The sequence below is a fragment of the Ceratotherium simum genome, chromosome 34 (assembly GCF_057802395.1).
Source record: "Ceratotherium simum simum isolate JZ-2026a chromosome 34, ASM5780239v1, whole genome shotgun sequence".
Lineage (NCBI taxonomy): Eukaryota > Metazoa > Chordata > Mammalia > Perissodactyla > Rhinocerotidae > Ceratotherium > Ceratotherium simum.
Genome location: NC_141933.1, coordinates 193,445 through 207,960, shown reverse-complemented (window position 1 = coordinate 207,960; position 14,516 = coordinate 193,445). Strand labels below are relative to the sequence as shown.

Sequence of the window (14,516 nt, the reverse complement as noted above, 5' to 3'; positions counted from 1 at the left end):
CTCTGCTACAGGACGTTCGCCAGGCCACAGGACCTGCATTTTATCCTGAAAGTAACATGTAATATCTCGCACTTTGTGCCCCGTCCTACACCTGCATCCTGAGGCCTCCATCCCAGCCCCTGTGCCCCACCTTCCACTCTTTCTTCTACCGGCCCGGTCCTCTCCATAACCAGGCATAATGGGTCCTAAGGAGAGGGGAATCCTAGACATTGTTAAAAAACAAAATTCAACTTAGTACAATTTCAAAATCTTCTTGGCTTTATTCCACAATTCACGAGTCGGGCAGCAACTCATCCAGCAGACAGAAAGGAGCTCTGAAGAGCTGTACAAAATGAGAGACATTCTTAGACAGAAGGGGTGGGACAAGGAAGTTACTAGCAGAGTGGATTGCTCCTGTCAATGTAACCTTGTCCAGGGGACAGCAGGGGTCTCAGGCTGACTGCCTCACTGGTGCTGACCAGGAAATTCCAGACTGACTGGTTAGGATCACAGTCCTGGGAGAGGCTGGGACTGCACTGGGGTTAGGTGCTAAGTCTCACTTTGCTGACGTGGGGCTTAGCACAAGTGACTCCATTTTGGGCCTGTTGTCTCTTTGTAAACAACATCTTAGGGACTGTTGGTCTCAGATCAACAACTAAATCAGGTTCCTGGACCCAATTCCCATTTGTCAGGAGGAAGGGGGAATTTCCACACAACACCAAACAATTCTCAGACACCTGCTGGGTGTTCTACCATTTAACTTATTTCTGACACTGTCTACCCGGGTGGCATCAGATCCCACAGGTAAAGGGCTTTGTCCTACAAGCCTGCCTCCCTCCAGCTTCAGACCCCAGTCACAAGTCCAGGTTGTCACCTGGGCTTCTGATCCACCAGCTATGAATCAGAGGTTCCCACAACCCCCTCCTTGGGTTCGATTAATTTGCTAGAGCAGCTCACAGAACTCAGAAACATGTTGCTCACTTGATCACTGGTGTATTATAAAGGGATGTAACTCAGGAACAGCCAGATGGACGAGTGTAAGGAGCAAGGTGTGGGGAAAGAGCGAGGAGCCTCCACGCCCTCCTGGGGTGCCTCACTCCCCGAATCTCCACGTGTTCACCAACCCCATCCTTGTGGTTTTCTTCACATGGGCACAGTTGATTAAATCATCACCATTGGCAACCCGTGACCCCTCCCCCCTCCCCAGAGATGGGGGGTGTAGTGGGGGAGGCTGAAAGTTCCAGCCCTCTAACCACATGGTTGATTCTTCTGCAACAGCCCCATCCTCAGGGGGGTCAAAAGTAACCTCATTTACATGACAAAAGACACCTTTCTGCTCTCATCACAGAAATCACAAGGGTTTTAGGAGCTCTGTGCCAGAAGTGTGATGAAGACCAAATATGTTTTTTATTATAAATCACAGTATCACAATATCTCGACACGCAAAGCATGATCCTGGCCCCTCTTTCATGTGGGGCACATGGGGGCCAAGGAATCAGGGGGCTCCAGGCCCACTCAAACTCTCAGGGGGGCCCCTGGCCCCCCAGCAGGCAGTCCCCATCCCTGGATGTGAGCTGGAATAGAAGTAAATGGTGGTTGGCACATCCTCACATTGGGCCTGTCCACACAAATAACCAAACACCATTCTATAGATGAGAGAAATAAGGTGAGTTTACCTGAGCCAGAGCGAGAATTATAACATGGGAAGGCCTTGGAAAGTGTTCCGGAGAAGCACGTATTCTGTACAGGTGGTCCTGACCCTGTGTCATCCAGCACTGCTTCCCACGCCGGTCCCTCTGCTCACGCCTGGGGCTGCGGGAGGAGCCCCTTGGGGTCAGAGGACGGAGAAGGAAGAATTCTCAGCCTGGTTCTCCATGGGTCGGCTCAGTGTTCAGGAGAAAGCTGAGCACAGATGGGGCCTGCACTCCAGCCCCCTCAGGGGTGGCCTGAACACTCCTGGGAGGGAAAGGTCCCCATGGGCAGCTGCAGCAGGGCCTAGGCCGTCCTCTTTGTGTAGGGAGAAGTGGACACTGACAGAAGACACATGGAGACCTGGACGGGGAGAGGCCAGTGGCCAGCAGGGCAAAGAGTGGAAGGTGGGGCCAAGGGGCTGGGTTGGAGGCCTCAGGACGCAGGTGGAGGATGGGACACAAAGCCTGAGATATTACATGTTACTTTCAGGATAAATCCAGATTCTGTGGCCTGGCGAACGTCCTGTAGCAGAGGAGTTCAACTTCCAGGAATTTGTGAGTGGATTCTGAACACAGCTGTGATTAAAATTAAGTCCTGGAGACTATCAATCACTGATGTTACATAAGACAAAAGTCCTCATTACTCAAAACACACCACTTGGCAAGCGTTTCACCACGTTTTCCTGTTCCTCTGCATCCAGGTTGTTTCTGTCTCCTTGACCAGCCACGTGGTGAGAAGCTGCTTCCTGGGTGGCTGCTGCCCATTGCTTCCCTCCAGGAGCAGGACGTCATGTTGGCCTGAACGGCCCACAGGGGCAGTGTGTCCCACAGACACTGGCAAGGGCAGCCCATCAGGACTTTGAACAGCAGCAGCCCACCCGGGCCTGCAGGCGCCCTCCCCACCCCTCACAGACCTCCCCCCACACCAGGCTCCAGGGGCAGTTCTCTCCCTCCAATGCCCCTACTGCCCCTGTGTGCATCGTCAGCTCAGTTGGGTGGGACAGCCTTCTGGGTCAGTGTGGGTGCAGCAGGAACACAGAACCACACTAGGTATTTTCACAGGGAGGATCTGACACAGGAACGTGTGATGGGGGAGCCCTGGGCTGGCAACTGCAGGAAGCAGCTGACACCTTCAGCAGAGGAAGAGACTCCTTCTACCCTCTAGGTTCTTCTGCCTGTCTAAGAATTAAGTTGACATGAGACAGAATAACAGGAGAAAACAAAGTTTAATAGCGTGCATACATGGGAAAAACCCAGGAAAACCGAGTAACTGGCCAAAATGGCCAAAGACACTTCCTTAAAAATCATCCTCAGTTAAAGACAAAGCAGGATCTTGGGGTTAGTGGTTTGGGACTTCAGAGGGGTGGAAGGCAATTCACATGGAGATGGAAATGCAAATGTTTCTTAAACAATCCTTTGCTAGGCCATCTGTAGAGAATGCGACCCAAGAGACAGGTCTTTGATAAAAATGGGCTTGCTGGTGCCTTTCTAGCACACCCATTTTACATTATACCCTAGTTATCTCATGGTATTAGCTCCTTCCTGGAACAGGCCTTCTATCTTAAATTCTTTTAGGCAGTTAGTCTCTTACTTTCAATCAGTGAAATTGACCTTTCAAAGGGGGAAGGTCAAAGTTTCTTTCAGAGTCTTTTGTTCTTAAAAATACTCAAGGCAAAGAGAGTGGCCAATTGGGGTGGCCAATTCTGATTCCCCACAGTCCCAGCTTTGAAACTGTCAGAAGCTTCACGGTCCAGAAGCTGAGTTTGTAGATTGTTCCATCTCAGTGAACACGTCTCTTAGTCCTGGCGACAGGTCAGTCCAGTTAAATTCATTTCAGGAGGCAGTGATGCAGGTGGGCTCCCAAAGTTAGGCCTACATTGTATAAGCAAGCAATCAGGTATTTAATAGGAAGCATTTCTATGGAAACAAAAAGAAAAAAAGGTTAATGGTTGGATCAAATCATAAACCAGTTTCTGAGTCTAGGGGACAGTCAATCAAGAAGATTTCTAGATGTCAGAGTTGAAGCACCTTTTGCAGTTTGAAATGACTCTGATGATGTCATCGGGCGTTCAGGTATCCTTTGAGTAGCTTATACAGCAACAGGCATGCTACCGTGGTGATCTCTACAAAGTTTATGTCAAATTATCCACCTTCAGTTTGCAGGGCTTCAGGAACAAGTATGATTTTAGTTCTCAATGATTCCAAATAAAAATGATGGAAAAAATTGAAAATGTTAATTTGGAGATTTGTAGCTAGATATTTCAGGACAGTAGAATAATTCAGGAGCCAGTCCAGTTTACAGGTATAAAAGAAAAACCTAAAAGACAATTAACAGAACTCGAATCTAATATCTACAAATGTATACTATAGTTTCCACTGAGACATAATTTTTCTCTCTAAAATAACCTTCATTTTTATCAAAGATAGCCAAATTAAGACTAACTGGTTTGTAAAATAAGTCTTGTTTCAATAAACTTAGCCCAATTATTGACATAAGTACAGCAAGAATAGCAACTGATTATATAGGCTCTTATAAATTTGCTTTGCTGGGACTTTTTATAAGGAATCTCAGATTGAATTGTAAAGGCCTCTGGAGGCCAGGAAAGCCAGAAGGACTTGTCATCAGACTCTGCCTGTAATACCTATAGATTTGGGTGAATTCCTCTCTTCTCTTGAGGTTCCCCCAAAACATCCTGAGGTTCCTTGTACCTGCCAGGGAAGTGACCTTCTTTACCCACTTGGAAAGCTTGCTGGGAACCCTGTAAGCAAAATACCAGTCCAATATTTCCAAGCGGCTTTATTCCCTAAAGTCCAATCCTTGTTTCTTAAAGCTCAGTTATATCCAGGTCTATGTATGTTTCTCTCAAATATGAGATTCCAGTCAAAGCTTTGGTAATATAACCAACATTTTCAATTTTGTCCTGTTATAAGGAGAACAAATTCTTATTGAACTTACGTAAAAACAGCTATATTGCCATGAAAATAAGAATATTTCCTCACCAAGAGTTTTCAAATCCTGGAGGGATTAGGTAGGGAGAAAAATATAAATGCTTCAATTCCCCTTATGAAAGTATAATTTATCCAATTGTTATAAGTTATAGTTAGCTTAAGAGAAAAGAGAAAAAGATTTCCTTAAATCTGAAAGAACATAACATTAAAAAATCATCACTATTTCAAACAAAATGTCATAAGAGTTATAATCATCCTCATCAGTTCATTTAGTCCCATGTTTAACCAACTCTTGATCTTCTGTTAGCAGTTTCATGAAGTCATCAGTTTTTCCATTAGAGTTCTGTAACTTCTTACCCCATTCAGTTTTATGATCTGAAAGTTTATCAGAAACCTGTAATCTAGAGTAAATGTCAGAGTCCTTTCCATGAATCTCTCTGAAGATGAAACATATTTGCAAAAGCAGAACTAGAATTATGACTGACAACTAGCACAGATAAGAATTTTAGGGATGTTATATAATTTTTTTTCTTCTTTTTTTGGAGGAGGGATGTTATATAATTTTTAAAACACTTATATTGATAACATTTACCTACACAATATCATAGGTCCCTATGAAACAATGCTTAGTTATCCATTTAACCATGGTGACAATTAAAGATTCTCAGGCAAATGCAGAAAATTAAATAGCTGTCCTGTGATTAAAGACCGGATAAAAACAATACAGCAAATTTATTTTGATAAAACATAAAATCTGTACCCTTCCAGTAGACTACTCAAAGAAAAATCTCTCTATCATTTCTCTTTCATAATCTCTTTATCAAGAGCAGACTAAAAGTTTATGAAAATTATCCTTTTAAGAGAGGGGAAAAAAAACAAATTCTAATCTTGCACCAGCTTACTTTTGACATTAAAATTTGTTCACTTAATTGAATTCATTTTAATCTTAGCCACCTTGACCATGTACAGAATTCCTTTCTCAGAGCTTTTCTCCAATAAACCTTCTATAACCTTTTTTAACAAACAAAAATATCTTTATTTCTTATACCTTCTGTACTGAAAACATACATCTTACTTTCCTTGAATACAAAGATATTTCCCTTTTAATTTTAGTAGCTTTAATCACATATATTAAATAGAATTTTTAACCCTTAGAAATTTTAATTTTTGGTGAAAACTAAGAAGTAAGCAATTATAAAGTGTCTTTTACATTAGCATTCTGTGGCTTGGCAAATTTATAAATACTTTTTATAATTTCTAGAAACATGCTACTTCATAGTGCAATCCTTTTAATGAAACACAGGACATGTTTACTAATAGACCCAAATATCTTTTGGTTTCTCTGTAATAAGAAGCCAAAAGTACACAAACCTGTATTTAGTAATTAATGTCTAATATTTCATCTTACTTGGTAATGATCTAGATATTCAATAAAATTTCAGTCATTTAATTAAACCTAGCAAAACTTCAAAGTTTCAGGTTACCAAAAAGTTGTTAAGTACATATACCATAATACGTAATTGTTGTTAAAAAGTTGACCCCCAAAATTTTATCTTTCTTACATCTATTCAGTTTACTTGTGTCCAATAATTATGTTTAGATTCCCTAAAAAAACTTCATGAGACATTAGACAAAGTCAGCTTATCATTTTAAGCTATTGTTTTGCTGACAGATTTGTAACAGAGACCATGAGCTTATTTGACTGATAAAGGCTGCATGTCAGCATCATATCCAATGCTGATAACTCTGAAGACATGCCTGTTGTAATCAAACCAACAAATTTAGACCAGCTTTCATTTACCAAAGATTATTTTACATCACATTAACTTGAATGACACTTGGGTTGGTTTCTACAACATTTAGAAGTAATTTATGTAAGCGCTTACTTTAAGCCAACTATACAGAGTTCTTAATTTTGGCCATACCATCCAGGGATAAAATATCACACATATATAACATACATATAGACACACACACGCACACACACACACACACACACACGCAGACTCCACGGCTACTGTTTTAAAACTTTAAGACAATGTATCACACCTTTAAAAGTCTACACAAAGCATTTAACAAAGGCCTTCTTTCTAAGTGTACAATTTAACCCTAGACCAATTTACCATGGGGGGGAGGCTTTTATTATCTTTTTCATTAGCACCTGATATTAGCCTCTAGTTTTTATCTCATACTGTGTGGGCTCAGGCAATCCTATTGACTTCCCTTTAATATGTTTAATTAATGTTGTCTGAAGGGCAGATTTATATGCTGTCCTCCCACCAGGCAGGGGAAAGTTCCCCAGTGAGACACAGTGTCTATCCCCACAATACAATCTATAATACAATCATGGAAAAGAGATGCAATCACTTAATTCCATCAACCCTTATACTTCTAAACATAGCTTTCAATAGGATGTTATCAAGGGTCTCAGTCTTATAATATTGGATAGGGGAAGCATTCCCAGCCAGACATTTTCAAAACACACTCAGCAGAGCTGGCCCTGTGGTGTAGTGGTTAAGTTCTCGCGTTCTGCTTCGGTGGCCCAGGGTTCACTGGTTCAGATCCTGGGTACGGACCTACTCACCGCTCATCAAGCCCACAAGCTGAGGTGGTGTCCCACATAGAAGAGCTACAACTCCACAGCTATGATACACAACTAGGTACTGCAGCTTTGGGGAGAAAAAAGACAAAGAGGAAGATTGGCAACAGATGTTAGTGCAGGGCCAATCTTCCTCAAAAAACAAACAAACAAGCAAACAAACAAACCACACTCAGGCAAAGTTGATATAACCTTTTTATATAAAATTAGCTCAAACATTCCAAGCTTTATAATCTTATGAACACTTATAGTTTTACATTTTCTCAATTTAATTGTAGCCTGAGTCAGGGTCTTAAGGCTGGTCATTATTTTTTTTGTATTTCCTTTTTAATTTGGTCTTTTCATAGGTACCAATAAAACAATTATGACAAGAGCTCTCAAAATTTTATTTTCAAATTTGGGAGATTTTTCCAATTGAAATGATCCATCATCTGCCCACATTGATGAGTAGGATCTTAATAGCAACTCAAACCAATAAGCCTTTTTTATGGCTTAACCGTGGATGCACGAGGCATCCCAAAAGAGAGTGCAAAAGAAGCAGCACTCACAAGATCCAGAAAGTTCCCTCCCAGAAATAGTCTAAGAAAGCAGAGGCCTTCATTGCACAGGCAGTAAGGTGCCAGCATTAACAAGGAACGAAGGTTGAGACAACAAAGGCCCCTAATGAAAGCTACCAGAACCCCTTGTGTCAAACTGCCCTAGAGCCAACACAGCCAGACAAAGAGAGTGCGTCTCGGTACCCCAGTCTATGCAACTGGCCGCCAAGCTGCATGTGGTAGGTGCGTCCCCTGGAGGGCGGAGACCAGAAAAGCCACAAAGCCCAGCTCTCAAGACAGAACAAGACAAAAGGAGAAACCTCACCTTACATGCACATTAACAGCTTTAGCTGAGCTTTGGGTCTCTTGGCACCAGATCAATACCTAGAAGAGAGGTGCCACGGGGTTGGGGATTGTGTGTGCTTTAGAGTATCTTGTTGCATGGACATTTTCTTGATGTTGGTGGGGGACCTGTGTCATCTATCCTATTCCAGCACCAACTTATCCTATCCTGGGAGTCTTTTGAGGTGGCAAGCGCCCTAATGGCTCTTAACGAGTCAACTCGTGCCCACCAAATGTGCGGCCTTTTTGGCTTCCAAGACGCCCTTGGCAGCAGCTTTCACGTCATGCACATGTTCCCAGACAGCAGGCCTATAGCTGCGTCTGTGTCTTGCCCTACGGTTTTCCCTTTTTATGACAAATGACACAAAGGACAGCGACAAGGAAAAATAGTGACCATCTCTGGGAGGAGAAGGAGCAATAAACCAATGAGTACTCAGACCAAATTTCCCAGACTTGCTGAGTGCAAGAAGCTAGCTTCACCAACATTTTCTCCAGCTAATCTAAATGTAGAAAAGGAAGAAACTCACCATTCTCGCTTCCACTGGACCCTGGGGGTAGAGATCTGGGAAACTGACATGGTAAGAACTTTTACCTCCTGCTGGCTCTTGTTAGGGGTCCAGGATCTCTCAGCTGCAGTGGTCCAGGAGCCAGCAGCGTCCAGCCAGTGAAGTTTTATCCCGTCCAAGTCGCCAAACTGTAGGGGAGCAAGATAAGCCCTCTACCCCCTAGGTCCTTCTGGCTGGTCTAAGAATTAAATTGACAAGAGAGAATAACAGGAGAAAATCAAAGTTTAATAACATGTATACATGGGAGAAGCCCAGGAAAACTAGGTAACTCGCCAGAACGGCTGAAGCCACCACCTTAAATACCATCTTTAGCTAAAGACAAAAGAGGATGTTGGGGGCAGTGGCTGGGGACTTCAGAGGAGGAGGAAGACAATTTACATGGAGATGGAAGTGCAAATGTTTGTTAAATAAGTGTTCACTGGGCCATCTATAGACAATGTGACCTGAGAGACAGGATTTTGATAAAAATGGGCTTGCTGGTGTCTTTCTAGCACACCCGTTTTACATTATACCATAGTTATCTCATGTTATTAACTCCTTCCTGGAACAGGCCTTCTATCTTAAATTCTTTTAGGCAGTTGGGGGGAGGTCAAAGTTTCTTTCAGAGACTTTTGTTCTGAAAAATAATCAAGGTAAAGAGACACATTTTGGGGTATCAAATTCCCTGCACACCCTTGAGGGGAACCCAGGGAAAGGGTGGAAATGATCAGAACCTGGAGACCTGGAGGAGGCCCCAGAGTGGGAGACCCAGACCTCTAGGTGGTGTGAGAGCCACTGGGGCAGCTGGAGGCTGGTCTGGGAGCCATGACACAACGGGGCCAGCAGGTAAAGGCAACAGCTCCTAACAGGACAGTGCAGGCCTGGCCATCAGCCTCCTACAGCCTGGTCCTCTGGTGAGGACTGCAGACAACAATGAGAACAACCTGATCCTTCTGTCTTAAATGGAGCTGTGTCCTGGCTACTGAGCTGACCTGACCCTCTCCTGGAGAAGGGGGCACAGGCCTTCCAGCCCAGGAGCCATCCTGCCAACGCTGGAGCTTCCTCCTGTCGCCACCCCAACAACACCCATGGGAAATGATGGGGCACAGGAGGGAGGAGGGGGGTGAGGTTGCACAGAGATGCTGGCCCTGTGCTCTGGAGCTGCTGCCAAATGCCCCCGAGTCGTCCTGTCTCCCCTCACAGCCGCCTCCTCACCTCACAGAGCGCCCAGTGTTCTTGTTCCTGGGGGACCCTGGTGAGAGGGCCTGGAAGGCTCCTCGGGGGCAGGCAACACAGGCTGCTGGGTCCTGACCTGCAACCAGGAAACACCCAACCCCACCTGGAGCATGGACTCAGAGCCAGGAAAGGACAAGGGATTTCAGAGATGAGGCCTGTGACAGCCCAGGTGTGGGCTCTGGGGGCAGGGGACGCCCTCTGGGCCTTCAGTGTGGAGTCTGAATGAGGGCCTGGTGGGGGCCCTGCCTGGGGACAGTGGGGGGCTGCAGCAGGCTTGGGGCTGAGTGGGGGAAAGCGTGGGTGACTTCCAGGCTGGGGAAAAGTCCCCAGGGCCCACCCACTCCCCTAAATGAGGAAGTGGGTCAGCAGGACCAGGACCAGACCTGAGTGCCTGGGAAAGGAAGCCCCTCCTCAGACCACAGCCCTTCCTCCCACCCTGCCCCAGAGTAACTTGACACTCAGTTATTTGTTCCGCCCTCCTGGTGCGCAGCCAGTTCCCAATTTCCCAAAGCCAGGAAATAGAAACTTCTGAGAAACAGCAACTACTGGGGAAAGAGACGGCCCACTGAGCACCATCCGGAATCCCGACCACAGCTGCTCTGTCCCGGCGCCATGAACCGCACTTTCCAGACTTTCGTCAGTGGCACCCGCGCCGGTGTCCCCCCGACCTATGAAATGCTCAAGGAGGAGCATGGGGTGTCCGTGCTGGGGGAGCCCCAGAGCTCAGCTCCCCTGACGACCACTGTGATCAACATCCCCACCGAGATCTCTGTGCCCGACCACGTCGTCTGGTCCCTGTTCAACACCATCTTCATGAACTGGTGCTGCCTGGGCTTCGTGGCATATGCCTACTCCGTGAAGGTGGGTGGGTGCATGGGGGATTCTCCAGAAAGTGTGTGTGAGCGAGCCTGTAGAGATGGCGCTTGAGGTGTGGGGAGGCCTTGGGTGTGTGTCTCATATTGTGTGTGTGTGTGTGTGTGTGTGTGTGTGTGTGGCTGGGGGATCTCCCAGTGAGGGAACAGGGCGAGGCTGCATGGGGATGGCTGGGGAAGCCTATGTCTCCCTAATCCCCAAGTTCTCCTTCCCAGACTAGTTAGCGAAATTACATGCTTCACACTTCGAATTCAGACCTCAAGTCTGCTCCAGTTAAAGGAAAAGGTACTCAGAAGACTCTGACCCGGGGCCGGCCTGGTGGTGCAGCGGTTAAGAGCGCGCGCTCCACTTGAGCAGCCTGGGGTTCACAGGTTAGGATCCTGGGGGACGCTCACCGCCACCCCGCTTGTCAGGCTACACTGTGGCGGCATCCCATCTAAAGTAGAAGAAAATGGGCAGGGACGTTAGCCCAGGGCCAATCTTCCTTGGCAAAAAACAAGAGGACTGGCATCGGATGTTAGCTCAGGGCTAATCTTCCTCACACACACAAAGACTGTGACCCTGGTGGGGTGTGTGGCCAGCGAAGAGGCCAGAGCAGAGGGAGGAGGAGTCTGAGGCCTCGTGGAGAGGCTGAGGCTGTGAGGAAGGAGATGGAGGCCCAAGCAGGGAGGGGGCCCATCAGGCACTGTCCTGCTCAGGCTCAGGGGCCGGGGATGGCGGCTCCCCATGTGGGTGAAGGGCAGGTGGAGGCTGCTCTGGACAGGGACCAGCCAGGGGAGGACGTGAGTCGTAGCACCTGGCTCTCACCAGCACCCTTCCAGGTCCCTTTCACCTCTCTTCTCCCCCAGTCTAGGGACCGGAAGATGGTGGGCGACATGACTGGGGCCCAGAGCTATGCGTCCACTGCCAAGTGCCTGAACATCTGGGCCCTAGTCTTGGGCATCATTCTGAACATTGGCTTCATCGTGGGAGTTGTCTGCATGATAATTTTCCTACAAGTTTAAAGTCCATGCAGGAGGGCAGAGGCTACTTCTAGCTGCCCATGGCATGGCCCCATCCCCACCGTCCCTGCTGGCCCCGCATCCTGGGGCTGTTGGCCCTGCCCCTTTACCCCCACCCCTTTCTACAGCAGTTTGCACAGACAGACCTGTCTACACCTGTACTCAATAAAGCTCAACTTTATGTGACAGTGCTGTGTTACCGCTCTTCATGATGGCTGCCCTCGGGGAATGGGGGCCCTCCTGTCCACTGGGGCCAGGGTGGGCGTCACCGGACCCGAGTCTGCACTGTCGGCCGGGAAGGGGCACCGCGGGCCCTTCCGCCTCCGAGTGCGTCCTTCCCAGATCCAGTGGGGCTGGTCTGCCAGGGTCCCCTCCATATCTCACCCACACCCCCGTTATGTGCCCCGAAAATCAGCGGCCTAACTCCAGGAGACAGCTGTTGGGCGGAGTCCCCAGGATGGGCCTTGGGTGTGCTCGGGGTGACGCTCTCCCTAGCGTCCCGCGTGTGGGGGCACGATGGGGCACAGGCTCCCGAAAGGCGGGTCCTGGAGGAGGGCACACTGGCCACCGGCCCCTCTGAGTTTGGGAAGAACTCGCTCCGACGGGGGAGGGGCTCACGGTGTCTCCTGCCTGAAGACAGCCAGACCCGGGTCCAGTAACCCCGACCCTGGCTCCGGTGGACACGGCGGGCCAGATCATCCTCCGCTCAGGAGCACATCTGTCCTCTCTGCTCTCGGCCCCCCTCGGGACAAACATGTGCTGTGCATCTTCAGGAGTCCGGCCCGGCCGTCTGCCTCCAGGCTCACCGCAGGCAAAGCGGAAAGAGAATATTCTCTCCGAGTGCTGTTTGGAAATGACTTCTAGGAACGAGGCTCACCTCTGCAGCCCGGCACCTGTCCGCCCCGCCCACCTATCCGGCCCCGCCCACAGCCCGCCCGGCCCACAGCAGGCCCCGCCCATGTGCCCACCCCGCCCACCTCCCCTCCTCCCCAGCTCGCAGCACCCAAGACCCGCCCACCCCCAGGCGACTCATGGCGCCCTGCCCACCCATTTCGGAACCACAGCTGGCGGTGCGGCTTCGAGGACTAAGGCTGCTCCCTGCTGGGCCCTTGAGAGCCCAGTGGTCAGCACCCAGGACCTTCCCGCTGACCTGCAATTGCGCCTGCATGATGCCTCAGGCCTCACCTGCAACTTTTCAAAAGCTCGGGATCAGGGGCTCTTTGTGGGCTGCGCGAGAGGGTCGCCCCCTAGCAGGACCCTCATCCCAGGTCACGGAAGCTCAGATGGGGTTAGGCCCAATGCTGAGTGCCCTTCATGAGGCTGCGCCACAGGAGAATGCGGGCTCCTCCTGTCCACCGGGGCTGGGGTTGGGGTGACTCGTCGCGGGTCTGCGCTGTCCGTCGGCAGGGGGCGCCGTGGGCCCTCCCCCTGGCGCAGTGAGTCCCCGGCCCCAGAGGGGCGGGTCTGTCAACATCCCATCCCCCAAGACCCACCTTCCATGGACCTGCCCCCCTTCCTGCTCCCACAGGTGGGACCACCGGGGATAAGGGATGTCCCCCGTGTGCTCCCACGTTTCCCCGGACGTCCCCAACCCTCCAGCCACCTCTTGGAGTTAGGGCACTGCTTTTGAGGACAGGTAACAGGGTGTGGCTGAGGGGTGTGGAGAATCCACAGCTGGGGTCTGGGTGCACAGGGGAGGATGGGGAAGCTATGGCCTCCCCAGCTCCCACTGCACCTGCCCGGCTGGTTGTGGGCAGGGTCTGCCCTGGAGCACCCCCAGGTGCCCACACATCTGGAGGCCACGACAGAACTAGGTGAGGGAGCTGATTTCCAGGTCAGGGCAGGGATTTCTCCTCCTCCTGAAGAGCAGGGACTGCTGGGGCTTTCTCTGCAGCGTGAACTGTGGACTCCCCGAGTCAGGTCCCCCCTGAGTCAGGTCCCCTGCAGCCTTCCCACCAATGGGGGTGTCAACCTTAAAAATACAACAGCCAGTTTGTTTACCAGCAAAATGAGTTTACTCAGGAATAGCCAAAGAATTGCAATTCGGAATATGCATGCTATCACAGACCATAAGCCAATACAACAATCAAAGGAGAGGAACGTTATTTTATAGGGAAAAAAGAGGAAATTGGGAGGGGTTGTTTTGAATGAAAATCCATTGGAGAAAAGCAGGAGTTCAGGGTGGTGATGGTTTCTCACTGGCTGAGTTGCTGGGGTCCTCGAGTTCTGTTTGGGATGCCATGTACATTTCTGTCTGTAATCCACATTCTTTCCTGTAATTGACTGAGAGTGGCACTGCGTGGCACCTCCCCCTGTTGGCCTCCTGACTCCATTTTAAATGAGGTTTCCCTTTATTAATTTTCACAAAACAAACTCTGCTTAGTTTCTTCATTAATTAGTACCCAAGGGTTTGTCTTGTCAGTTCTTCACAAGTTTATTGTTTCTTTGTCCAAAAGGTACAAAAGCTGCCTGCTTTGGTCACTTCTTTGGGTCTCATTTTTCTTATGAGGCCCCCATACATATGAAATTAAATTTGATTTCCTCCTCTTAATCTGTGTCATGTCAATTGAATTCTTAGAGCAGCCAGAAGAACCTGGAAGATGTCAACTTAAAAAGGAAATTTGCCTGTTTTATCTCAGAATGAGTTTATTCGGGAATAGCCAAAAGAATTGTAATTCCAGATGCGCATGCCATGGCGAACCATAGCCAAATCCAACAAACAAAAGAGATGAGCTGCCTTTACAGAGTAAAGAGGGGAGAGGGAG

General features: G+C 48.5%; 1 protein-coding gene and 1 long non-coding RNA gene across 6 annotated transcripts; one reads left to right on the top strand and one right to left on the bottom strand.

Moving 5' to 3' along the window:
* Nucleotides 1-2,877: 2,877 nt before the first annotated feature.
* Nucleotides 2,878-13,093, bottom strand: LOC147912503 (uncharacterized). Of its 5 annotated transcripts, XR_015549680.1 has the most exons (5): nt 12,937-13,093; nt 8,080-8,840; nt 7,204-7,288; nt 3,699-4,775; nt 2,878-3,587 (listed from the first exon to the last, which is right to left on the bottom strand). It is a non-coding gene; the product is annotated as an uncharacterized LOC147912503 (long non-coding RNA). The 5 variants fall into 5 exon arrangements; XR_015549678.1 differs by having other exon boundaries at nt 3,699-7,288; XR_015549679.1 differs by having other exon boundaries at nt 3,699-8,138; nt 8,624-8,840.
* On the top strand, nt 10,407-11,939 carry LOC101388793 (interferon-induced transmembrane protein 3-like). The gene is made up of 2 exons (XM_004441025.3): nt 10,407-10,738; nt 11,599-11,939. The coding sequence occupies exons 1-2, from the start codon at nt 10,490-10,492 to the stop codon at nt 11,752-11,754; spliced, it is 405 nt and encodes a 134-aa protein (XP_004441082.1). The 5' UTR covers nt 10,407-10,489; the 3' UTR covers nt 11,755-11,939.
* Nucleotides 13,094-14,516: the final 1,423 nt, after the last annotated feature.

What these genes read in the sequence shown, in the direction of transcription:
- LOC101388793 (XM_004441025.3), top strand. Translation starts at nt 10,490, where the DNA reads ATGAACCGCACTTTCCAGACTTTCGTCAGTGGCACCCGCGCCGGTGTC. An exon ending in CATATGCCTACTCCGTGAAG is followed by an intron (nt 10,739 to 11,598) that starts GTGGGTGGGTGC and finishes CTTCTCCCCCAG; the next exon opens with TCTAGGGACCGGAAGATGGT.